Source organism: Neomonachus schauinslandi, chromosome 7 (genome assembly GCF_002201575.2).
Source record: "Neomonachus schauinslandi chromosome 7, ASM220157v2, whole genome shotgun sequence".
Lineage (NCBI taxonomy): Eukaryota > Metazoa > Chordata > Mammalia > Carnivora > Phocidae > Neomonachus > Neomonachus schauinslandi.
The window spans coordinates 111,183,387-111,207,793 of NC_058409.1; the positions used below are offsets into that span (position 1 = coordinate 111,183,387).

Genomic DNA, 24,407 nt, shown 5'->3' on the forward strand with positions numbered 1-24,407 from the left:
GAGTATTATATGAAATAGGATTGGTTATGAGTTGATAGTTTTTAAAATTATCAGAGAGGCAAATGAAGGTTCATTATATGCTTTCTATAATATACAAACCATAGCCTTAGTCATCTCAAAATCAATGTGCTTTTCTTTCTCTGATAAATAAACTATTTTTGCAATTGAGCACCAAGGTTTGACAAATAGGTTACCACATTGTTATTGTTCTTGTGTTTGCATAGATATGTGCATAATTTGAGCATGAGAATAAACCCTGAAAAAAACCTGTATCTCCTTAGGATACATGTCCTCATATTATCCCTGAAGCCAGGGGCTGATTTTTCTTCATGTCTGGACAGGTCAGTGAACGGCTGATATTATACCAGCATGTGGACCATAAGAACACTGGCTGGACTGCAGAAGACTCTTTCACGTTTACGACATCATCCCCACCAGCAGCTCTAGGCCCTGAGGAGTTTCGTATTACTATTTCATATGAAATTACTGAACCTGGTCGGCAGAGTCATCTGCTTGCAAATACAGGTAAAGCCACCAAAAGATATGGCCAGTGGCTTATCTATAATTATTAAAGTAGGGACAGTTTGGAAATAAATATTCCCCTTATTAATTGGAAATGCCATGATATCATATCAATGCCATGATATCAACCTTTGAAATAAAACGTATATGGTTATAAAAATTTATTTCTTTTTGTGTGCTCTTTCTCTGGGCCTCTTCTTTTTCCTCTCATAAGCTTTAATAGTTGTAGTTGGGGGGAACATGGAAAATTAACTCTAAAGCATTTTATTTGTAACTCCAAATGGGGACTTTACCATGCCTGTTACTGAAAACCATCTATAGAAAGTGAAAATAACAAATAGGGCAAGTTCCTGAAAGGAAAGGGGTATTGAAAGCTGCACCTGTTTCCATGGCAAGAGAAAGTCCAGTAGTAGATAAGTTAGGAGATTAACATTCTATAAGTGAATCTCAAGATTTTAGAGCTATCTTGCCTGAAATATTGACTTAGTAGTTAGGATATGTATACTTAAAATATAATTTGTTGTATGCCTTGTGTATCAATGCCAATTCAGGTCCTTGAGCAACCCAGAGGTTTAGAATAATCCACTCAGATAGGGAAATTTGAGAGAGAAAGAGCTTTACAGGTGTCATCTGAAAGTTCTAATGAAATGCCACTTTGTTCTTTATATTTTCACAGGAGCTGCTGTCAAGGAGGGAGACAAAGTTCTCATTGACCAATCTAATTTAGATGCTTCCAACCTCTTATTGAAATTGCCCAAATCTCAGCGATCTTCCTATGAAATCTGGTTCCAGGTTACGTCTCTTCCTCACCATGGAACCATTATGGTTGGAGAGAGGAATATAACCAAGGAAAAACCCAATTTCTCCCAGTATATAGTTAATAAATTTGGAATCATATACCTTCACGATGACTCTGAATCGCTGGCTGATAATTTTACCTTTGCCGTTTGGCCGAAACAGAAGAGCAAGTCCACCACCAAGCCAGAGGCTGACTTCCTTGAAGAGATGTTTAACATCACCATATCTCCTGTTAATGACCAGGCACCAGAATTAAAGACAAAAGGGCTTCGGTTGAAAGTTCTGCAGGGAAATAGGTTGGTTGTGGGACCAGAAAACCTAAAAGTGGAAGATCTAGACAGTCCTCCAGAGGAGATCAGATATATGATCATCCGTAATCCTAATAATGGCTTTTTGGCAATGGCTCACCATCCAGACGTACCTGTTCACCATTTCACACAAGCTGACATTGATAACTCTCAGGTATGGTTTGTACAAGATGGAAGCCCATCTTCGAGTGTGTTTTACTTTAGTGTGACTGATGGCCAACACCGCCCACTCTATAAGCTCTTCCACCTGGATGTCATCCCCATCTCCATCACCCTTGTGAACCTCACGGACCTACTTCTCCCACAAGGCCAGACAACTGTCCCCATCACCAATACTCACTTGTCAGCAACGACCAATGGGAGAAGCCCCCAAATCACTTACAAGATGACATGGCCCCCCCCAACATGGGCATCTGCTTATTGAAAACCAGGTGGTTGTCAGCTTTGGGCAGGAAGATCTGCATTCAGGAAGACTTTCTTACCATATGACACATCTCATGGCCTCAGAGGACCAGCTGTATTTCTCACTATTTACACCAGAAAGCAATCTGACAGGACAAACACTGAACATCAGGGTGCAGCCTTTACTGCAGGTTACGTCAAACCTGACCATCGCCAACAGGGAGGTTTATCAGCTGAGAAGAAAGGACCTTGATGCGACTGAGCTTGCTAATAGGACTAACAGTGATCCCAAATTTGAAGTGACCGAACTCCCTGTCCATGGAAGACTTGTACGAAGAGTGGGCCGAGGCACGGCAATGGAAAACGCTACTCTATTCACTCAGAGGGACATTGACCAAGGGTTGTTGATGCTTCATCCACATGCCAACCTAACAGGCATTGATATGCTGAATGACTCCTTCACTTTCTTGCTCAGGGCAGACCATGTGCAGCCAGCAATAGGTCATCTACCCTTCACCATAGTGCCACCTGACCCCTTATGTTTGCAAACCTTTACCCCTGATGTTTCTTTCTTAGTCACTGCAGATAACCTTGTGACTTCAGATCTCTCTCAGGAAAAGCCCGTGGTTTCCTCAGGACCCACAGCAAAGACAGAAACTCTAGGGAAGCTGACCCAGACCAGGCAGCAGGAAGCAAGTCCCTGGGGACAAGACCGTGGTGAAGGGTCTACTCTGGATGGCAAAGCTTCTCCAACCAGGGTCATTTGGCCACCAGACACAACCAACGCCAGTCCTGAGGCACCCACCCAGCCCAGGGAGAGCAGTTATCCCCTGATGGTCATTGTACCCTTGGCTGTGGTGGTCTTCCTTCTGATAATAACTGCAGTGGCCTTGTGTGTCTGGCTGCTGGGCCAGAAGGTAGAAAAGACAAAACCTCTTACCAAGTCTCAGACCAGTCTTGAACCTACAACCCCAGGTCCTAGGCCAGAAAGGAGCATAACTGTTCCCACTGTCACAGTGACACCCCTTCTAAAAAGCTCCAGAAGTCCCCCAGTCAGTCTTTTCAGGGACCCACAAAGTGAGCAAATGGCTTCTCCAGCCACTGAGCCAGTGGAGAAATGTGCTCCTTGGGAGACGTGGATGAGTCTGGATCCCGATATGGTCAAGTTCTGCCGACAAACCAACCCAACACTGAAGCACAACCAGTATTGGGTGTAGACCGAGGGCTTTTGTTCCTGATTGACCACCTACTATACTGGGATAGACACTGGGATACAAAGGCAAAGAAATGTTGGTTGGATCAACTGAGAAAAGCCTGGCCCTGCCAGTCAGTCATTCGGTGCTCAGTTATGGCCCCATGGTTAGATGTGGGCGAATGTTTACTGTAACTCGTACAACACTCATCTGATGGGCTCTCCACAATGAGCTCTGTCTGCCTTCTTCTGGACCTGACTCTGAGTATAAGATTTTATCAATATTTAAATCCTTTATCAAGGTGCTACCAAACATGCTGGTCCAACTGGAAACAGCAGTATTAACTTGGGTGCTAAAGTTAATGGAGGAAGCCTTTGGATATTTTCCACTAAGAATTCACTCTCTCTAAGTGAGTCAGCAAGGAAATGCAGGAACTGTTTCAGCAAGCAGAAAAGGTAATTTATCAAATCAGCGAGTTTGTTCCTAGTGTGTTTCTGTAATGTCTTTTCCTCTTTGGGGTCTCCAGGTTTGACTTCCTAGGGCAGGAAAGGCCTTGGTGCTCCAGATAGTAGGACAGTCTGACCCCCTTTGAAGGTATTCACTGAGCATATTGTGTTTCATCAAGAGGCTTCATCTATTCTGATTTGTAAAATCAAGCCTCTGGTACAAGTGTGATTTGAAGCCCTAAAATATAGAAAAGTTTATTAAATATTTTGTGATGCCTCAATTTGGCTTAACTTTCCAATGAATTGAAATAATGGCAAGTTTGTATTTGACTTGTCTAGTTGAGCCTACCGTTGGCAGATTCAAGCTTCAGTTTCTATAATTGTACAATGAAGGTATCAGTACTTGTTTTAGTTAAGAATGCTTTAAGTTGCAAATCACAAGACGTTAGCTATGAGTGGTTGAGATTGGGGATTGGTAAACTGTATCTATGCAGGGCCACATAGTAAATATTTAAGAATTTGTGGGCCCCATATGGCTGTTTATTTTTAACAACCTTTGTTTCTTAACAACCTTTTAAAAATGTAACAACAGTTCTTAGTTCCTGCATTTGACCCACAAATCAGAGTTTGCCAACTATTGATTTGGCTAAGCAATAAAAGTGTTGAATTATTTCAACTAACCAGCAGCCTGAGGTGGACATTCCAAGGCTGGTTCAATGGTTCAAAGATATCATCAAGGACTGAAGCTCTTTTGTTTTTTTCTGCTTTACCTTGCTCAAGCTGTTGGCATTTCTTTTCTTTCTTTCTTTCTTTTTTTTTTTTTTTTCCTTTCTCTTGGTTCCTTGTAATTGTGAGGGACTGCTCATGGTCCAAGCAGTCCTATCACATTCAAAGACAGACTTTCTAGTGGGGGAAAAAACACATATGGCAAAAAGGCTTTTTTTTTTTCTTTTAGAGAGGATCTTATTTATAATTACTATTTTTTAATCTTATAAGAGGAAGACTTCTCAAACATTTTCCCCCTTTTATGTCTCAGTCTAGAACTGAGAAATGGGCAAAAGGAAATGGAATTCTCATGACTAACAATCTCTCCTGGGGCTGGGAGAGGATTCTGCCATGTCAGAGATCAGTGGATGAGCCCACCGTGTAATTAGGGGAGGCTAAGAATGAATAAGATCTACTAAAATACTCTTCAAATACGAAATACTTGGGAAATAAGAATTTTGATCTTTCCGATGGGTGTCTACTTTAATACCTCCTTTTCATATTTTAATGATTTCCTTAAAGCCAGTGGCTAGTGTTTCTAGGGTGGAAGGAAGAATTGCCCCTGGAAGGGGGGCATTTGGCAGGGTCTGGAGACATTTTTGGTTTTAACAGCAAGTGCTATTGTCATCCATTGGGTAAAAGCCAAGGATGCTGCCGAATATCCAACACTGCACAGAACAGCCCCAACAAAGAATTTTCGGGTCCAAAACTTCAACAATGCCAAGGTTGAGAAACCCTGGTTAATGCCACAATGAAGAATCTTCTTGTCTACCCAGTAAAGGATTAATAAACCCATTACCAAGTCTAAGCAGCAACTATATTCTAAAAACAGAATAAAAGGGTGAAAATTCCATTGTGTGGTTGAAACTCTGATTGGCAAATGTTTTTAAAAGAAGATGTATTAAAAACCAAACAAGGGATGCCTGGGTGGCTCAGTTGTTAAGCGTCTGCCTTCGGCTCGGGTCATGATCCCAGGGTCCTGGGATCGAGCCCCGCATCGGGCTCCCTGCTCAGCGGGAAGCCTGCTTCTCCCTCTCCCACTCGCCCTGCTTGTGTTCCCTCTCTGGCTGTGTCTCTCTGTCAAATAAGTAAATAAAATCTTAAAAAACAAACAAACAAAACTTGCGGGCAGACTCATTTCCTTATATTCCTTGATAAAAGAAAAGGTTTTACCTGGTATTAACAGGTGGGACACATCAGGAGGAAATAAAAAAAGTGAGGTAGGATATTTACAAAGGTAAAGCTGAGGTCAAAGTGTCCCCAGAAGTCCATTGCCTCTGATGTGTTCCATGTGCACAAGAATTTTTTTTCTCATCCTTTCCCTTTTCTGCTTCTCTAGGTTGCTTTTCTGTCCCAACCCAATTTTAACTGCTCTTTGTGGAAATAGACTTCATAATCTACAGAATAAATGGAAGCATAGCATTTTTAAGCCTAGAAATAACTACCCATGTCTTAAATCCCTGGCTCTAATGCTATGGACAGCTGGTAAAACTTCTCTACTCTTCTTCCTAAAGTGATTCTCCCCTACCTGTCTGTATTCCTGAATTATATGTAGCCCCTTTGAAGTGTTTTTGTACTTGATCCTTTTAAAAAGGAGGAGGACTGAGAGTCTTAACCCAAGGTTGGTTTGATCACTGTGCAACTCAGAATTATTCTTAAACTTTTCTAAGCAGCCAGGCACTCAGAAGGAACAGAATGGCAGTGTGTGCATGACCCTGCACACAGAAAGGGAAGGCTGAGCAACATCTTTGCATCCAGTTAGTGGGTTTTGTTTTCTCTCCCGGCTGGGCAAGGAGAATGCCTGTTCTTTGTGGAAGAGCCAGATAAAGTTGGCTCTATAACTATGTTGGCCTCTTCCTTGCTTCGACCATAAGATCTGTGAAGTTAGGATTACCAACCTGGCCAAACAAAAAAGTCTGATTTCCCCTCCTCTTTTCCTGTTAAGTCTGCAACTTCATACAAATAAAATTAGTGCCCGTATTGGAATGAAATATACACCGACGATTTGAAATGGTAATGCACATCGTTTGTGAGTGCGTCTGCTAGAGCAAGAGCATCAGTGTGAGGTCCAGATGTCAACACTCAGTAGTTAATATAGAGCTTGGAAAGTTTTCTTCCAGAGCATCTAGAATATTCTTCGGATACAGATGGATTCAATAAAAAAAAAAATTGCCTACCATTTGGTGCTGGCTCAACTAAAAAATGAAATAGCGAGTTTTGGCAAATCCTTGTTTAGTGTTGAAAATTAAAGTTTTGGGAATTGAAAATCAGTTTGAAATGGTTTCTCCCATACACAGAGCTACAGCTCCATAGTCTCTGTCATAATTAATTCACTACCTCTTAACAAATGACTGGAGAATTAATAAGTGGATGCCAAAGATTAATATCAGAAGAATGGCTGATTTTGCTTAAAAGAAGGTATACTTTGGGGTGGGCTGGGAGTGAAAGGTCTAACATTTTTCCATATCTGGAGGCATTGACAAATTCTAATCTTTCAGGGACCCTGATCCAACACCTGCATTCACTTCCTTAGAGCCCTGCATTAATTAGGTGGTGTGGGACAGGTGCTATCCTTACTCACTGGTTTTTCAGATTTCCAGGACTGTAGTAGACACATTTGGGTAGGTAATGGAAGGTGATGGTACATATCAGATGACATTCCCTGAATTTGACAATGGGATTGTGCTACATACCTCCTACATCTTTCAGAAGCATTATAATTAATAATGAGTTTGAGTTGGCCATGTGTAGGGAGAGATGTAGGGTTGAAAGTAGGCATGGAGCCCACTGTGGGGCATGCTCAGTGAAGGAGACTTTGGCTGGGGTGCTCAAGAACACCACTGGCTGCTTGACAGAGACCTGGAAGAGGCTTCCTTCTCATAATGATTGGCAAACATTTATTAGGCACCCACTGTATGTGAGACACTAAGTATTAGATAGTGCTCCTAGATATTGCAGATGCAAGATGTTGTCCTGAAAGGATCTTTCTGGTTTGTTTCCTTTAGTAGGTTCTTCCAGAATCACACAGGGAGTGCCAGGAGAGAGGAAGGTATGGAAAAAGAAGGACAAAGAGAATAAAGTTTAAGAAAGGGCTTTGTGTTTTCACTTGAAGCACTTTTAAGCTAGTATTGCCCATCCAGCAGTACAGTGAGAATGAGGGAACTCACTGGCCCGCTAAACGCCACATCAGCCCAACCTGCACCACCTGTCCCTCAAGGTCCCCCAGGCCTAGTGACACTGTCTGTGTCCGTTTTGACCCTGGCTCTCTGCTTCCAAGCAGTGTGGCTTTGAGTAACTTACTCAATCTCTCTAAATTTCAGTTTCCTCAGCCAAAAATTGGGGATAATATTAGCACCTACCTTTTTGGGTTTTGTTAGGATTTAGTGATGTTAATATTATCATCATTATCATCATCATCATATTTGTACATTTTCAGTGCACCAGGCAATATACTAACTGCCAAAAAACATTTTCTTGCCTACGGTTTTAATGCACTGTAAAAGAACTGATGCAGGGTGTCTGGCTGGCGCAATCTGTTAGGCCTCAGACTCTTGGTTTCCACTCAGATCGTGATCTCAGGGTCATGAGATCAAGCCTTGTGTTGGGTTCCATGCTCAGCATGGAGTTTGCTTGTCCCTCTCCCTCTTCCCCTCCTGCTCATACTCTCTCTCAAATAAATAAATAAATAAATCTTTTGAAAATTAATTAATTAAATATTAAAGAACTGATGCATTAAATCACTTAAATAAACCAGAGGCTTGCATTCTACCCAAAGCAGGACATTACTGGTAGTAGAATTTCAGTGGGTGAATTGAGGATGGGTGATACGTTCTTAAGAGGAGCTTCCCCAGTGCTCGTGTTCCACTGGGCAGACAGTGCTTTCCCCTTCATCCGTGGATGGAGCCTTGGCCAGAAACCCCAGTGCTCGTGTTCCACTGGGCAGACAGTGCTTTCCCCTTCATGCGTGGATGGAGCCTTGGCCAGAAACTGGATGAAAGAAAGAGCACACCAGGAACACTTGCAAGGGCCAGCCTGAAGCTCAGGGGTTTTGACGGTTCTCTATATTTTGGGGGGGGCGGTGGTGAGGAACTGTTGATGAAAAACCCTGCTTTGTTCCCTTCCTGTCCCAATAGGATCAAATCCTACATCCACCAGGCCTTTGATTTTAAACCTGTACCCCTTCTCCCGCCTCCCATCCCATTATTCTCAGGCATTCACAGGATAGTCATTTTCTTTTTCAGTTCAGGATTGACAAAGGACTGCCACTTAAAAAGAAACTAATATTGGGCGCCTGGGTGTCTCAGTTGGTTAAGCGACTGCCTTCGGCTCAGGTCATGATCCTGGAGTCCCGGGATCAAGTCCCGCATCGGGCTCCCTGCTCGGCGGGGAGTCTGCTTCTCCCTCAGACCCTCCTCCCTCTCATGTGCTCTCTGTCTCATTCTCTCTCTCTCAAATAAAAAAAAAAAAGAAAGAAACTAATATCATACCTTACCAAAATAAAAAGTGCTATTTACCATCACCATAATTTCATTCCTTAAGTGAGGACAAATTCTTATAATAAAGAACTTTATGGAAAAAAACTAAGCAGCTTTACGAAAACCTCTCTCCTTTGCCCAGATTTGACCATGGCCTGGAAAAACCTCAGCACGCCCCAGCAGGGTCAGGAACCCCCATGGAGGCCGAGCTTACAGTTGCGTGACCAGAGCTGAGGGAGAGACAGAGACAGGGAAGAGAAAATCAACTCCTCAATGTCGGTGTTCCTTAGGAAGATGTGGTCAGGCCGTCCCTGGGTGTGTGTGTGAGAGGTAAAGCATGGGGATGAGGGGTAACTTGCTATTTTAGAGTCCAGACAAGGCCAGCTCCAGGGGCATAGACAACCAGTGCAGCCAGACAAGGCTCAGGAGGACCCTGGGCTTAGCTTAATGCTCTCCGGTAACCATCTTGAAATTCCAATAATTTTTGAACAAAGCACCCACATTTTCATGCCTCACTGGGCCCTGCTAATTCTGTAGCTGATCCTGAGACCTCACAGGACTTAGTGGGTGGTTGTTGCATCAGAAACCTCTTAAGCATTGCTTCAAATTCCCTCAACCTAGCTTCTTCCTCCAGCTATGCCAATTGCAGGCATCTTTACAGCTGTCAGTGAATGCACAGTGTTCCCGCAGTCACTCTGTCTCCACAGCAGGCCTGTGGGAAACTATGCTGGCACAACCCAGAAGAGGGAGAGTTAACTCCCCACAGGACAGCCCTTTCCCAGTGGCAGAACAGTTCTAACATGCATTCTGTGGGGCTTCTCAGAATGTCCTGCAGACTGAAGACAAATCATAACGGTCTGTGGACCCTTTTCCTGCCCTGCGTATTAACCCTGCCCTCACTCCTGCTCCCACTCACAGATGAGCCTTTGCTGTTAAAGAAACCCAGGCTAGGACAATAGGCTAAGACACAATTCTCCTGGTATCGTGCGCCCTGGGACGATGAACCCTGCTGCTAGGGGTCCACTGCCTCCCGGTTCTCGTGGGATCCTTAGGAACAGTTAATTCTGGGTTACTTACCTTGAGGGCCTGCACCCTGAGGGACCCCTTATCTCAGGCAGCCCAGGTCTGCTGGGATAGAGCTGTCTGCCTGCAGCTGGAACCAGGAGGCCTCGCGGTAGTGGCAGACCCTGACCCAGGGCTCTGTTTTGAAATCAGCCAAGGAGGAGTCAGGGCTTTACCAAACCACCATCTAGTTAAAAATCTCACTCTTCATTGCAGTTTCTCTGCTGGTTGTGTTGGGTTTAAGAAACAATAACTTATTAACTGCAACTTTTAGCAAGACCAAGATTTACTGCATTTTGTAATATTTTAGAAACGCTCTTCTGCATTTCATTTCAGCACTGCTCATGGCTTCTCAAAGTAAAGACTACCTCACATTTGTTTTAATAACAGCTTTACTGAGATATTATTTACATAGCAAATAATCCGCTCAAAATATACAATTCAATAGTTTTTAGTATTTTTGTGGAGCTATGCAATCATGTACTTGGCCGTTTGTAGTTCTTCTTTAAAGAAATGTCTTTTGAGGGCACCTGGGTGGCTCAGTTGGTTAAGCATCTGCCTTTGGCTCAGGTCATGATCCCAGGGTCCTGGGATCGAGTCCCACATTGGGCTTCCTGCTCAGCAGGGAATCTGCTTCTCCATCTGCCTCTGACCCTCCCCCCGTTCATGCTCTCTCTCTCTCATAAATAAATAAAATCTTAAAAAAAAACAAAACAAATGTCTATTGAGATCCTTTGTCCATTTTAAAAATTAGGATATTTGTTCTTATTCTTGAGTTGTAAGAGTTATTTACATATCATTGATAGTAATCTTTATCAGATATGTGATACTCAAAAATTTTCTCCCATTTTGTAGGTTGTCATTTCACTTTTTTGATGATGTCCTATAAAACACAGAGGATTTTAATTGTGATGTCTAATTTATCTTTTTTTTTCTTGTTGCTTGTATTTTTGTTCTTGTATCTAAGAAACCATCCTTAATCCAAAGTCATAAAAATGTAGGTCTCTGCTTTTTTTAAGACTTTATAGTTTTAAGTCTTAAAATTATGTCTTTGATTCATTTTGAGTTAATTTTAATATATAGTGTCTATGGTATGAAGTAGGGGTCGAACTTTGCATGTGAATAATTAGTCCCAACACCGTTTGTTGAAAGGACTGTTCTTTCTCCCATTTAATTGTCTTTACTCCCATGTCAAAAATGAGTTGACCATGAATGTGAGAGATTATTTTTGTACTCTCAATTCTATTCCATTGATATATATGTGTGTGTGTGTATATATCTATCCTATATGACATATATATCATATATATTACATAAAAAATACATATAGTGATACCAATACCACTTTGTTTGATTACTGTAACTTTGCAGTAACTTTTGAAATTGGGAAGTGAGTTCCTCCAACTTTGTTCTTCTTTTTCAAGATAGCTTTGACTGTTCTGGGATCCTTTAATTTCCATATGAACTTTAGAATCATCTTGTCAATTTCTGCAAGGAAGTTAACAAAGATTTTGATAGAGATTGCATTGAATCTGTAGATAAATTTGGAAACTACTGTATCTTTTTTTAAAATTACTTATTTTTTAATTTTAATTCCAGTATAGCTAACATACAGTGTTATATTAATTTCAGGTGTACCATACAGTGATTCAACAATTCTATACATTACTCAGTGCTCGTGATGCTAAGTATACTCTTTAATCCCCATCACCTGTTTCACCCATCCCCTTACCCACCTTCCCTCTGGCAACCACCAGTTTGTCTCTGTATTTAAGAATATATTTATTGGTTTGTCTCTTTTTTCCTTTGTTCATTTGTTTTGTTTCTTAAGTTCCACATATGAGTGAAATCACATAGCATTTGTCTTTCTCTGACTGACTTATTTCACTTAGCATTATACCCTCTAGATCCATCCATGTCATTGCAAATGATGAGATTTCATTCTTTTTTTAATGGCTGAGTAATAGTGAGTCTTCTGATCCACGAGCATGGGATGTCTTTCCATTTATTTAGGTCTTTTTAAATTTTTTTTTCCCTAATAATGTTTTATTGCTTTCAATGTACAAGTCTTACACTTCTTTGGTTAAATTTATTTCTAAATATTTTATTCTTTGTGATGCTATTGTAAATTGAATTATTTTCTTAATTTAATTTTTGTTTTGTTTATCGCTAGTGTACAGAAATACAACTGATCTTTGTATATTGATTTTGTAACCTACAAGTTTGTTGCAGTATTTTTATTTTAATTCTTAGTGGATTCCTTAGGATTTTCTATATACAAGATTATTTTATTTGCAAATAAAGATAGTTTTATTTCCTCCTTTTTAAACTAGGTGCTTTTTATTTAATTTTCTTTCCTAATTACCCTTGCTGGAATCTCCAGTACAAGGTTGAATAGGAGTGGTGAGAGTGGACCTCCTTGTTTTGTTCTTGATCTTAGGGAGAAAGTTTCACTCTCTTGATATTGCTAACTGTAGGGTTTGTGTAGATGCCTTTTATCAGGCATCTACAGGTTGAGGAAGTTCCCTTCCATTCTTAGTTTGTTGAGTGTTTTTATCAGGAAGGGATGTTGAGTTTTGTCACATTTTTTTCCTGAATCTATTGAGATGATCATGTGGTTTTGTCCTTTATTCTACTGGTATGATATATTTCATTAATTGATTTTCTTTTAGATATTTAACCAACCAATCCCACTTGGTTGTGGTGTATAATCTTTTATGGATATTGCTGGATTCAGTTTGCTAGTATTTTTTGAAGATTTTTGCATTCTGTTAGCACTCTTGCTATAAGCTTCTCATTTCATGGGCATGAACTCAAACAGAAGAATGTATATTGAATGGAAATCAAACAAGTTTCATCTAGGAAGGTTGGTTTTGTTGTGGAATAGAAATAAAATGAATTTGGGCATTTGAAATGTTTGAATCTGTGAAGAAGAAGAATATTTTGTCTTGGTTTAGTGCACAGATCACATTTGGAAGGATAATTGGCATTTAAGTAGGCCTCTAGGACAAGAGAATCCACCAGAAATATACTGGAGAAGTTGACCATATATTGTTCCACCGTAGGTGGCTGTGTCTGCTGCTGTCCCTACCCCAGCTCACCCCAGGTGATTGCTGAAGTTTAGGTTGTTCTATCAAGTGGGAATAGCCAAGAGGGATCATACAAGCTTTTTTTGCTTTGAGGATGGATATCCAAACATCAAAAGATGTTAAAAGGGATGCCACAGCTGAAAGCAAAAGGCTTTGCCATGTTAAATTATTTTCAAAAGAAATGACAGAAAACAATCTAGATGACTCAAACTCCTCCTTCACATTTTGGGTGGAAAAGAGTCAAGAATTGGAAACAGGTGAAGAAGAATTTTAGAGCTGGTTTTTTTTTTTTTTTTTTTGTCGTTACTTCTACCCTCAAGAAAAGGGATTGGAGTGTCTGAACTTTTAACAAGCTTAGGGAAAGGGGCTTCAAGAGGTCTACACGGAGCTTAATGTATGTTCCCTGCACCTGAGGAGCACAGAATAGTCTAAAGTGTGAGAGAAAGACTACCGGTTGCTTTGATGGTGGCATGATGGAGAAGTGCCCATGATAGGAGGGAGGTCAGCCCTTCCAGAGTCTGTCAGGTCAATGGGTGAATACATGAGTGTTTTTTGGGGACCAGAAGTGGATCCAGAGAGCAAGCTGGCGTGGGGTCATCTTAGGTCCTATGCCAGAGGGTGGCCTAGAAACCTAAGCAGAGAGAAGCTGAGGATCTCCTAGATTTCTAGAAAATGAAGGGAAAAGGAAGTGACCAGCCAAAGGTTTGCATTTGCCCTGCCAAGGAGTTAAAGATAAGAGATCTCCAAAAATCTCCGAAGAACCATGTGAAAGCTCATCAGAAAAAGTCACTTTAAACTTGTGCAAAAACAGAGATTACAAAATATAACTTTACCAGTAAGTAGAAACTTTTTTGCTCCCTTGACCTAATACCCCTACTGTGTTTCAACCCTAGAGAGGTTGAAACACGATTAGTCAGAAGAACAGATGTGAGGGGAGAGTAACCCTTTCCTTCCTTGACTTCAGGCCCAAACCAGAGGAGGGGAAGAAGGCTCAACTTAGAAGCAAATCTGAAATTTTGACTACTATGTAAGGCTGACATTTTAAAGCTAATCTGAAATTATAATTATGTGACTTGAAATGACCCCTAGAATTGTGTGTATTACTCAAGAGTGACTAGAAAATTCTTGAGAACTTCTCCTACCCCTGACTGAAAACTAGTAGACTAGTAGGCCCCACAGAGTTGATTGAAAGAATCAGTGAAAGACAAAAATAAAGTGGTTTTCTTCTTATACTTTATGTACTGCTTGTTCAACATAAATTTTGTGTGAGAATGATGCATCTCTATTTATCAGAATCTCACCTCCGCTACAGGGCTGAGTGCCTAATGCTGTTTAGTTTTATTCCAAGTCTGGTCTCACTACAACTCTGCCCTACCTACATTCTACTTCCTCCAATGGGCCTTGTCTGACCACTCCGGTTAGATGATCTCAGTCACCATAATGGCATTATCTTTCTTTCTGGCCAGTAAGCATACTTACGTCTGGGAAATCTCCTATTTTACGAAATAGAGCTCCTTTCCAGAGATAGAACTGAAATGTCAAATACTCAAGTCCCAACCTCCTTGCAGCTAGTGTGTAAGCATAGCCAGCAATGGGAGGAAGCAGGGGCTGTCCCAACTCCATTCTGGTGACAGATGGTGGTAGCAGAAGTGACATCCAGTTTCTAGAGGCAGCAATGACACATAAGGGCCCAGTTTTGTGGTGTTGGTGGTGAAGCCTGTAGTTTCTGTGCCCAGCATGGGTTCTGTAATCTTTGTTGGTCCAGTTCTTTGGGCCAAACACTGTGGGTTTGGCAACAGTTCCTGGCTCTGTAGCCACCACAACTGGTCCTCTGGTGCTCCTGGAGATTCACTGAACTTCTCAGTAGTCGTTTTTTTTTTTTCTTCTCCTGAGATAATTATAGATTTACAAAAAAGTAACAGAGATAGTACAGAGAGTCCTCAAATACCCTCGTCCAGCTTTTCCTAATGTTGATATCTTATATAACCATGGTACATTTATCAAAACTAAGAAACTACCATTGGTGTGACGCTATTATCAGAGCTACATACTTCATTTGGATTTCACTAGCTTTTCCACTAAGGTCTCTTTTCTCTTCCAGGATACAAATCAGGAAACCACTTTCCTTTCGGTTGTCACGTCTCTTCTGTCTCCTCTCATCTGCGACAGTGGCTTCTAGTCTTTCCTTGTCTTCTAAGAGGACTGGCCAGTTATTTTGTAGAATGTCCCTCAAGTTGGACTTATCTGATGTTTTTTTCATTATTTGATAGGAGTTATGAATTTTAAAGCAAAAATACCACAGACGTGAAGTGCCTTTTCCCTTCAAGGGGTAAATATCAGGGGATACATGAAATTTACATGACTTGTCACTGGTGATATTCACCTTGATCAATGGTTATGGTGGCATCTGCAAGGTTTCTTCACTTTAAAGTCACTATTTTTCCTTTTTGTACTCTATTTGTTAGAAGGGAGTCACCGAGTCCAGCCCACACTTAAAAGGAGGGGAGTTAAGTTCCATTGACTGAAGGAGGAATATCTTCCTATGTCATGTGGAAATCTTCTGTAAGGAAGATTTGTCCTTTCTCCTCCATCTATTTATTTATTCATTTCTCAATCAAGCAGAAGAATAGTGCAGTTGTTAGTAAATTTCAGGGAAATCTCTTACAGTCCAATAGCAGGAAAAAGAGCCAGCATGACAGAATTTGCACAGATATTAGAAGCTGAGACAAGAGACCACATGGAGAAAACAAGAAAGATGCTCTCTGCAGCCTGCTCTGTGCTGCCAGCAGTGAACTGGCTTCTGCCACAAGGTGCTTAGTTTTGCTTTCCTCATGGCTTCAACTAGCCAAAGCCCCTAGAAGGCCTAAGCCTCTCCCTTGTGCCCACGCCACGTGACTGTTGCTCTACGGCATAACATCATTTGACGACAACTGGAGGTCACCTGACTCAAATTCTCGAGAGAGAAGCTCATTTTCTCAGCCGATCCTATGGATGCATTTCTTCTGGGCCAGGTGTCTGCTTGCACATAGTTAGCTGTGGCCAGTGATGGGTGGGATTGCAACCATCATGCCCCCACTGCATTAGCGCACTAAGAACTAGTCAATTCTAAAAGGAAGGAAGGTGGCAGGCAGGCCATGCAAAATGCTCCCGTTGCACTTTCCTTCCACTCTTCCTGGAATATGGGTTCTTCTACTAAAATGGCACCAGGGCTCACATTCATTTCCAGTCTACGCACCAACTTTTCTGCTCTCTGCCAATCATCTCCGTTCTCTGATATTTTGTTGTTTCTGCTGAAATTTTTGTTAAGCAGATAAAACAGAGCTACTGTCATTGAAGCATGGGTGGGGTGGTATTGTGTCACCCTCCACCCTCCCCATCCTCCCTCTGGTGGCTGCCAGAACACAGTTTAAGGGAAGTAGACCCAATAAATGATCTACTTCTCTAGACCTCAGTTTTCAAGTTCAAGAATGGAAAGTCACTGTTTTCATAGAATACTCTCCCTGAGACTATATGGAGGGGCCCTGGGAGATGCAGAGTCCTTACCCCTAATAACACCATGAAGATGAACTGGGTGATAGAGGCTTCAGGGTCCCAGGAGGCACACCCAAACTACGGCACTGAGAAGCATCTCATCATGGACTCTACAGAGATGTGGGCAGGATTCAGGAAAAATAACAAGTATGGCTCAATACCCTCAGGGCTTGCAACCTTAGAGAGCCATCACTACCTCTCAGACTGAAAGGACAAAAGAAAGGAGTGGTTGCAGGAGTTCGAGGACACAGCTGTCTGGCTGTGGCCTCCAGTGGACAGAAGCAGCCAACCTTCTAGAGTCTGGGGGAACCAATGCTCAGTCCACCTCCTCCCTCTGATCTCCTGCCCTGGGCTGCCATCAGCTGACCCCAGCCAGAAGCTGGAGGGCCTGGTTGCTCTTGATTCAGCCCTTAGGGGGCAGCCTCTCAAGACAGACAGCAGCGTGGAGAGGGTGGAAAATGGATCTGAAAGAAACACAAGGAAGTTCTCCAGCATAAGACAGATAGATGTTTGTGGCTGAGCCTGGCCTCAATCCCCTTTCTTGACTTATATCGTCATTCTCCCTCTGTCCCATCACCCTGCCTTCTTCTCATCGCCTCCTGTCAATAGGCACCCTGGCCAGGCAGTTCCAAGCTCCTTTTCACGTCACAGATGAAGGAGCGGCTTCGTTTTGAAGACTGTAAGGTCTCGTTTGGCCTGCATTTCACACACTCTCCAGCTGTGAAAGACCTGGGCCTTTGCTCCTGCTTTCCTTGGGTTTCCGCCCAGCTCTGGAGGCCGCAAGTCTATGCAATGGCCCGTTCATCCTGACCTTTGATGGACTTACTTCTACAGAGAGTGCTTTGCTGAGAAACCTCTCCTTATGAGCACAGGAAAGCCCCCAGTGATTTTTATTGTTGTGCAATGGAAAAAGAAGCCTCAAATTACTTTCTGAGTAAGTGAGGTTTGCATTCATCCTGGGAAGAGTTTTCTTCTCTGAGGCTGCTATTGCCACGGTCAATTGAAAACTAGGAAGCTGCTTTCAGAAATGCTCACCAAGGCTTATGGAATATAATTGAAAACAACTGTTCTTACTGAAACATGTAGGGAGCTAGAACCAACCCTAGTGACTAGTCAAGGAGTGGGTGGGAACAGCATGGTTCCGAGGAGGAGAGGGGAAGATGGTGGTTGGGTCAGGGCATTGAGAGAAAAGGGGTTTATTGGTTAGAAGAAAGGATAATAATTTGAGGTTTCCATGTAGAATAAATTTCCATCTGACCTGCCCTGATGACAAAATAGGCTGAGGACGAGAAACGCTGGGTGGCTTCCTAGAGTGACAACACAGCTTCAGATCCAGGCAGTCAGAAGGCTAGTCCAGAGCAAGAATCCAGAGCTCTAGTCTCTAGAGCAAGTCAATGAGAGACAGGCATCTCCACCCCCACTTTAAAAAAGAGACAGGGAGTCTAGTTCACAAAGCTAGGGGGGTAGTTCACAGAAGACCAGAGATATCCTCTGAGCTTTCAGAAGGAAAATTCCCATTAACTTTTCACGGATTGTCTCATTTCGACAAAGAAGACTAGAACACTTACCCCAGTGTATCCTTTGCCTTGTGTTTCCTGCGGGCCCCATATTCTCTAGCCTTAGGCTTTCTGCATGAATTACAATTTTCTTCCTAAGCAAACAGCCCATACCAAATGCAGATGCTGGCTGAGTCTCTGCCCGCTAGGTCCACACATGGAATAGATCCCTCCCTGAGCAATGTACCCTCCAGCCCTGCAGAAATAGGGGCTGGTGCTTTCTCCGGGAGGTCTGACATATAGTCTTCCAGTGCCTTGAAGAATACAGAGAATTTGGGGGCTAAGTTCAGAACAGACTGCTCTTAAATGTCTTGCCTTATAAGAAATAGAACATTTTCCCCATTATATCAGGGAGATATCAGAGCTGATCACATTCAGAAGCAATTAACAAAATTACAACAGTTTCTTCCTAGAGCTTTTTATGTTTTTAACATTAGGAATGAATGTGAACTGGTTTGAAGTCCTTTATGCTAGGCATTTTGCCTGGGAATCTGGGCCTCTGCGAATCAGCAACAGGCCAGTCCATAGATAAGTTTCTGAGGGGTCATCTTCCTCTTTTCTGGTCTCCTATAAGACTCCCATTAAGGCTTTCTAGGTGTGGAATCTTTGGTGAAATGCTGAGAGATCATCCATGTGCTTCCCATAGAATTGCGTCTTTTTGACCTGGAAAGAACCTTGGTCATGCAACCCCGCTTTATCTTCTACTGATGAGGACACTGAAGTATGGAGGAGCAAAGGGTTACGTAGTGGCAGAAATAGCTCTGGAGCCCTGTACCCGGACTGCCACTCAAGGGCTCTTTCTATGGTTCTATTCTTCCATTTTGAAACTTTGTGAAACATTCCCAGTATTATGAGTGTGCCATAGACGACTGGCACACAGTGATCATTCCATGTATTCCTCTAACAATCACCAGCCTGCTTTACATTTAGGTTAGGATCACATGACCATCTAGCATTGGACGGTGAGTAAAAGTGGAGTACATGCGTATTCTAGTGAATTCAGATCAATATTCCTTCTCCATCCTTCACATGCTCTGCAGAGGAGAACTTGGAGATCAGATGAAACATATGGCAAAGGTACAAGATGGAGGAAGGCCTCCCAACTCATATGAGATGTTTCGTGAGCATGAAATAAGCCACTGCTCTCTGAAGAAACTGAGATTCCAGGAGTTGGGCATCTGAAGCAGCTAGCATCTACTACCCGGAGTCAATGGGCTTCTATTTCAGCCAGTTTGCCTGAAAAGGACATAATGAATAAGTTTTGACAATGGCAGCCCACCATTTGGAAAAAGTCAACAGGACTGCGGCACTCATCACTTGACCACTCATTGCTCAACTCAGAGGCAAAAGGTCTGATAGAAGGCAGGAGTTCCAAGGCTAAGAGAAAAAAAGCTAGTTGCTAGGTGAGTACACCTTCCCACTCTTCAGGAAATCAGGTTTCCAGAAACGTAGAGAAGGCTGAGTTAGACAGTTCTGTTGTGTTCTACCTTGGTTCTCTTTCTACACCCAAGGATGGGCTGTGGCCACATTGCCAGTTCAGCCTGAGCCCAGCTGCCTGCCCTCTCACAAGTGCGCTAGGAACTTATAGGAGGAACTGAGTCAACACAACTTCTCTGTGAAAGCTCTGCTGTAGACCCCATTTCATGTCCCCACCGGCAGTGGGCCTCTCAGGACGTGGCTCTGACCACTTCCCCTGAGAGGCATAGTGTGACTCCAAACACAACCCTGAAACAAGCCAGAGGAAAGGCAGGCATCCTCCCCGTTGAGTTGCTGGTCTTACAGCTATCATTGGGTGACTTGTGGCTCGGGGACCTCAAATGAAAAAGTGGATCGTTGGCCTGTGTTGAGTTCTGGTCAGCTGGCCTTGTAGTCTTTGCATTTCCTGCCACTGAAACTGGCACATCCACAGAGGGGCAGCCCCTTGTTGGAGGTTTCCTGTGCCAGTCTCCCTCCTGGCATCTTATTGTGGAGTGACTCCCTATTGGATGATCGTGAACCCACATCCTGGCGCCAGCAGGTTCAAGGCCAGCCTTTCATACTCTCACTTCATGTAGCTTCAGATAAGGCTGACTGTTTGAAGTCATTGATCTGTTTCACTGATCTCTTTTTTTATACATCATTTATACATCAAATATAGAGTGTTTCAATTACTGTGGCTTTAAAGTATGTTTTGCTATCTGGGAGGGCCGATCTCCACTCATTAATCTTCTCATGCATTTACTCTTCCAAATGAAAGTTAGAATCAATGTAGTTTCCCTACACCAAAAAAAAAAAAAAAGAGAGAAAAAATTGCTCTTAAGACTTTATTAGAATTGTGTTACATTTATAGATTAACTTGGAAAGAATTGAAATTTATATGAGATTGACTTCCTAAGCAGAAATGCAATATAAAATCCATTTATTTAAGTCCTTCATGTTTTTCATGGAAGTCTTAGAAAAATATAATTTTAAAAAGATCCCATTTACAATAGCATAAGACTATTGTTGGGACTTTGTAAAATATTTAGGAATTTCTAAACTATTTCCATTATATGCATAATTGTTTGAGAATTAAATAAATTTCTTTTATCTGAACATCTTAAACTCTCTTAGTTCTGGTTTTGAGGTACAATCATATTGCAAATAATGACGCCATGTCTCTTCCTTTCTTTTTTTTTCTTTAAAGATTTTATTTATTTATTCATGAGAGACAGAGAGAGAGAGAGAGGCAGAGGGAAAAGTAGGCTCCCAAGGAGCAGGGAGCCCAATGTGGGACTCGATCCCAGGACCCTGGGATCATGACCTGAGCCGAAGGCAGACGCTTAACCATCTGAGCCACCCAGGCGCCCCTCCTTTCTGATATTTTAGCCTGTCTTATTGAATTGGTTAGGACCTTCACAAAAATGTTAGATAATAGTATAAAGTTGGTCATATTATGTTACTTCTGATAGAATTTACAACACTAGAATTAGCTCCATTTGGTATGTGTACTATCTGTTTGACAAAAATCTCCTCACCAAATAAAGGAAATTTCCTTCCTTACCGGTTTTATAAACTGATATGCATGCATGTGTGTGTGAGAGGGCAGAATTTCAGGGTAAGGGGGAAATGTCATGTTATTTTATTTGAACTTGGCATTTAGACCCATCTCCTTTCCTCTCTTCACTAAGAATAATACAGTACTTTTAAAAAAATGTGTTTAATGAGATGGTCAAAGTCAAGATAGTTCCTTCTTTTTTTTCCTTGTATCTATCTATTCTACCTACAAACCACCTCTGTAAGACTATGTCTATCGGTGCCTGCATTAGCTAATTTGTCTGAGGTGAGTTAAACAATATTTTTTAAAACTAAGTCAACCAGTTTTTCTTTATTAATTTTTAATGGTGCAGAGAAAGTTTACCTTCCTCTTCAAATTCTTTGATCAGCTACATTTATGATTTCTCCATCCTATCCAATTATTATTCTAAGAACTCAGGATTTTCCCCTCTTTGTCTACATCCTGAAAAACTTCTCTGGATTATCCTCCCTATTGTGGAAAGGGTGTATTTTATCTTTTTTTAATGTCATCTGGCATCTTCTTTGTCTTTCTTGTCTCTGTTCCCTACCTTACCAACATTGTTTCCCCACCCACCTTTTCAACTTTTTGAACGCCATCTTTGGACATTAATCAGGAATGGAAGGAAAGAAATTTTGTAAAAGAAGGGCTGCAAAGAAGAGCTCCAGGGTGAGGAATTGAGATGTAGGTGAGATTAACCTATTTTACTAAAATGTCACCACTTACAAAGGTCCTTTCCAGCTTGGATACTTTGATCCTACAATTCTTCTTTGCCTGTTTGTTTTTTGACTCAAAACTCTCTCTTCATGTGACATCTTGTAAGTAGAGCAAATTAAGGAAAATGAGGGGTTTTTTTATTGATAACCAACACAAAGTCCAGATGCTCACATACTGGGGCTCTCCTTACCCTAAGCCCCGACTCCCTTATGCTGTGACCTCTAGGAGGCAGCGCACTGTGCAACTCCCGACAATTTGCAGAATATTGTCAAAAAGCCCTTGGACTGGAGAGGCTCTGAGCGCTCTCCCTGCTCTAATACCCTATGTACCTGCCCTTACCTGTCCCCCCCACCTATCCAAACCATACCACCTTTTGAAGCCCTCCTTCTCCAAACCACACCCCTGACCTCACATGGATATTTTATCTTCCCCTCTGTGCTCTTGCCATGCTGTTCCCTCTACTCCAACTTCCCTTCCTACCTTCCTTGGCCCTGAAAAAGTAGAATTTTCAAGTAATACATTGTATTCCAGTTTGGGGCACAGGACTTCTGAGGGAAAATGGAAAGAAAATTGGGTCCAGATCATAGAAAGTAATACTTGCCTGTGGTAGTCACTTCGGTTTGGAGTAAGAGAAAGAGCCACATACACAAATATCAACCAGCTTGTGGATAAAATGACTCCCCAGTTCCTTTCCAGTCTAGCAGTCCTGCCTTTAATGATGAGGGAAGTGAGTAGGTCTGACAGCAGGGGATGGAAGGACTGGACCAGGCCAGTTTTATTCCTTGGCCTGTGAGCTGCATAGAGTAAAAGCCGCAAAGAGGCAACGTCCACTTAAGCATCTTTCCTTTATCACTGTGATGTGTCTCAGCGGGTCTTCCATCTCTCCACAAGATTGGGGACCCTGAAATCCCCTCGGGTAAGCACTTAGGTGGTAGATGGTGCTTTTGAACTGTTGGCCTCTCCATTTCTCTCTCTGTGCACATGTTTGGACACTCACCTAGCATCTGTAACTTCTTGAAAGCACATCCTCATCCACAATCATTTTCTATTTATAGCAACTTAGTAACGGGAGAAATTATCTTCGTTTTACAAAGGAGGAAATGGAGTGCCTCGCAGGTTAAACACCTGGGGAAGATCAGATACAATAACGAACATTGGTGGCCAAATTGCAACAGAAAAGCCATGAACTGGAAGCCCAGGGGCCAGGGAGACGTGTGCGTCCTCCTATTGCCAAAATGATTCTGCGGGAAGAGCCCCCTCCCTGCCACCGGGCCCACCGCCACGTTGGAGCGAAGCTAGCCCGGGGGGGAAGTCACAGTGATTCCGCATGAAGACCTCCACCTGAAAGAAAATGTTTTTGGACTAATAATCTTTGTTTTTCAAGATGTGGATTTGGGGGGGAAATTGGACATTCTGGATGACTTAGGAGCTGGCACAGTCAGGACAAAGGAGGCTTTCAAAATTGGTTAGAGGCAAATCGGCCAAGAGAATGTGGTAACCAGATTTTGCACATCTACAATGCATTCCTATTTAAGAAAGAGAGGCTTTCTAAATCAGCTTAAAGCAGTACAAGATGGAAATGAAGTTCTGATGCCAAAACTCCAGCCACCACAGTCAGACCAGTCCCCTCAAAATCGGCTGCGCCACGTGTCGGGCTGTCTCTCATCCCTGCCCAGATGCTGTGCCCCACCAGCCAAACTGCGGTTCCCCTTTCACAGGCGGGACTCCGGCACCTTCCAGAAGCTCCACGTTTGGAAGGGGAAGGCAGGGTGTGGTAGGGGGGCTCTGGGAGTACTGGGAGAGGGTGTGGGGCCTGGTCTGTGGGCTCGGAGGCCCTGCTGACGTCACCCCCTCGCCTCCCTCCGGCTCACGCTGGAGCGAGCACACAGAAAACTCCCTTTTGCAGCTGTGCAAACTGTTCTCGCTGAACTGCAATATGCCCACAGCTCCCGACAGCTCTTCCAAATCCCCAGTTTCCCTGGCCATATTCAGAGGGAAATAAAAAACCCATTTCCCAGTTGGCCCTTTTTCAGTCAGACGAAATTAAAATAAAGCTTGAAGTTTAAATGAAATGTTCTTCCAGTTTATGCTCTGGAGTTTCCATGCTCCTTCCACCTCAGCCTGGTTAGGGCACAGCAGGCCAGCTGAGGGCTTTTCTTCCAGTGTTTGCTAAGGAACATCCTGGAAAGTTGACGATAAGGCTGCACTTCTGTCTAATATGCATCTGCTTCAGGCTTCAGACGCGCCTTCTTCCCTCCTAGTGGAACGTGGAACCGTCGGAATCTATTCTAAAGGCAGGTCCTGTAGAGGGAAGGGAGGAGGGCACATCAGATGTGTCCTAGGTCTTTTGGGGGCTCATTGCCCCCAAAGCCCCAGGCATTACACAACTGCCCAGGGTTCCATCTCCCTCTCTGAGAAACCCCAACCAGGAAAGAAGGCCATCTTCCTTGGTGGGAATGAATGTTGGAATCTGTACCTTTCATTGGAAGCTCAGGTAAGAAGGGATAAA

At 42.7% G+C, this 24,407-nt stretch overlaps 2 protein-coding genes across 2 annotated transcripts; both read left to right on the forward strand.

Annotated features, from left to right (window-relative positions):
- The first annotated feature begins 1,263 nt into the window (after positions 1-1,263).
- Positions 1,264-2,052, forward strand: LOC123325284 (chondroitin sulfate proteoglycan 4-like). Its single transcript, XM_044916677.1, has one exon. The coding sequence runs from the start codon at positions 1,345-1,347 to the stop codon at positions 2,050-2,052; it is 708 nt and encodes a 235-aa protein (XP_044772612.1). The 5' UTR covers positions 1,264-1,344.
- A 73-nt stretch (positions 2,053-2,125) lies between these two features.
- LOC110585239 (chondroitin sulfate proteoglycan 4-like) lies at positions 2,126-4,229 on the forward strand. Its single transcript, XM_021695433.2, has one exon. The coding sequence runs from the start codon at positions 2,126-2,128 to the stop codon at positions 3,245-3,247; it is 1,122 nt and encodes a 373-aa protein (XP_021551108.2). The 3' UTR covers positions 3,248-4,229.
- Positions 4,230-24,407: the final 20,178 nt, after the last annotated feature.

Bases quoted from the DNA above. Each gene is read 5' to 3' on its own strand.
- LOC123325284 (XM_044916677.1), top strand. From the start codon at position 1,345: ATGGTTGGAGAGAGGAATATAACCAAGGAAAAACCCAATTTCTCCCAG.
- LOC110585239 (XM_021695433.2), top strand. From the start codon at position 2,126: ATGGCCTCAGAGGACCAGCTGTATTTCTCACTATTTACACCAGAAAGC.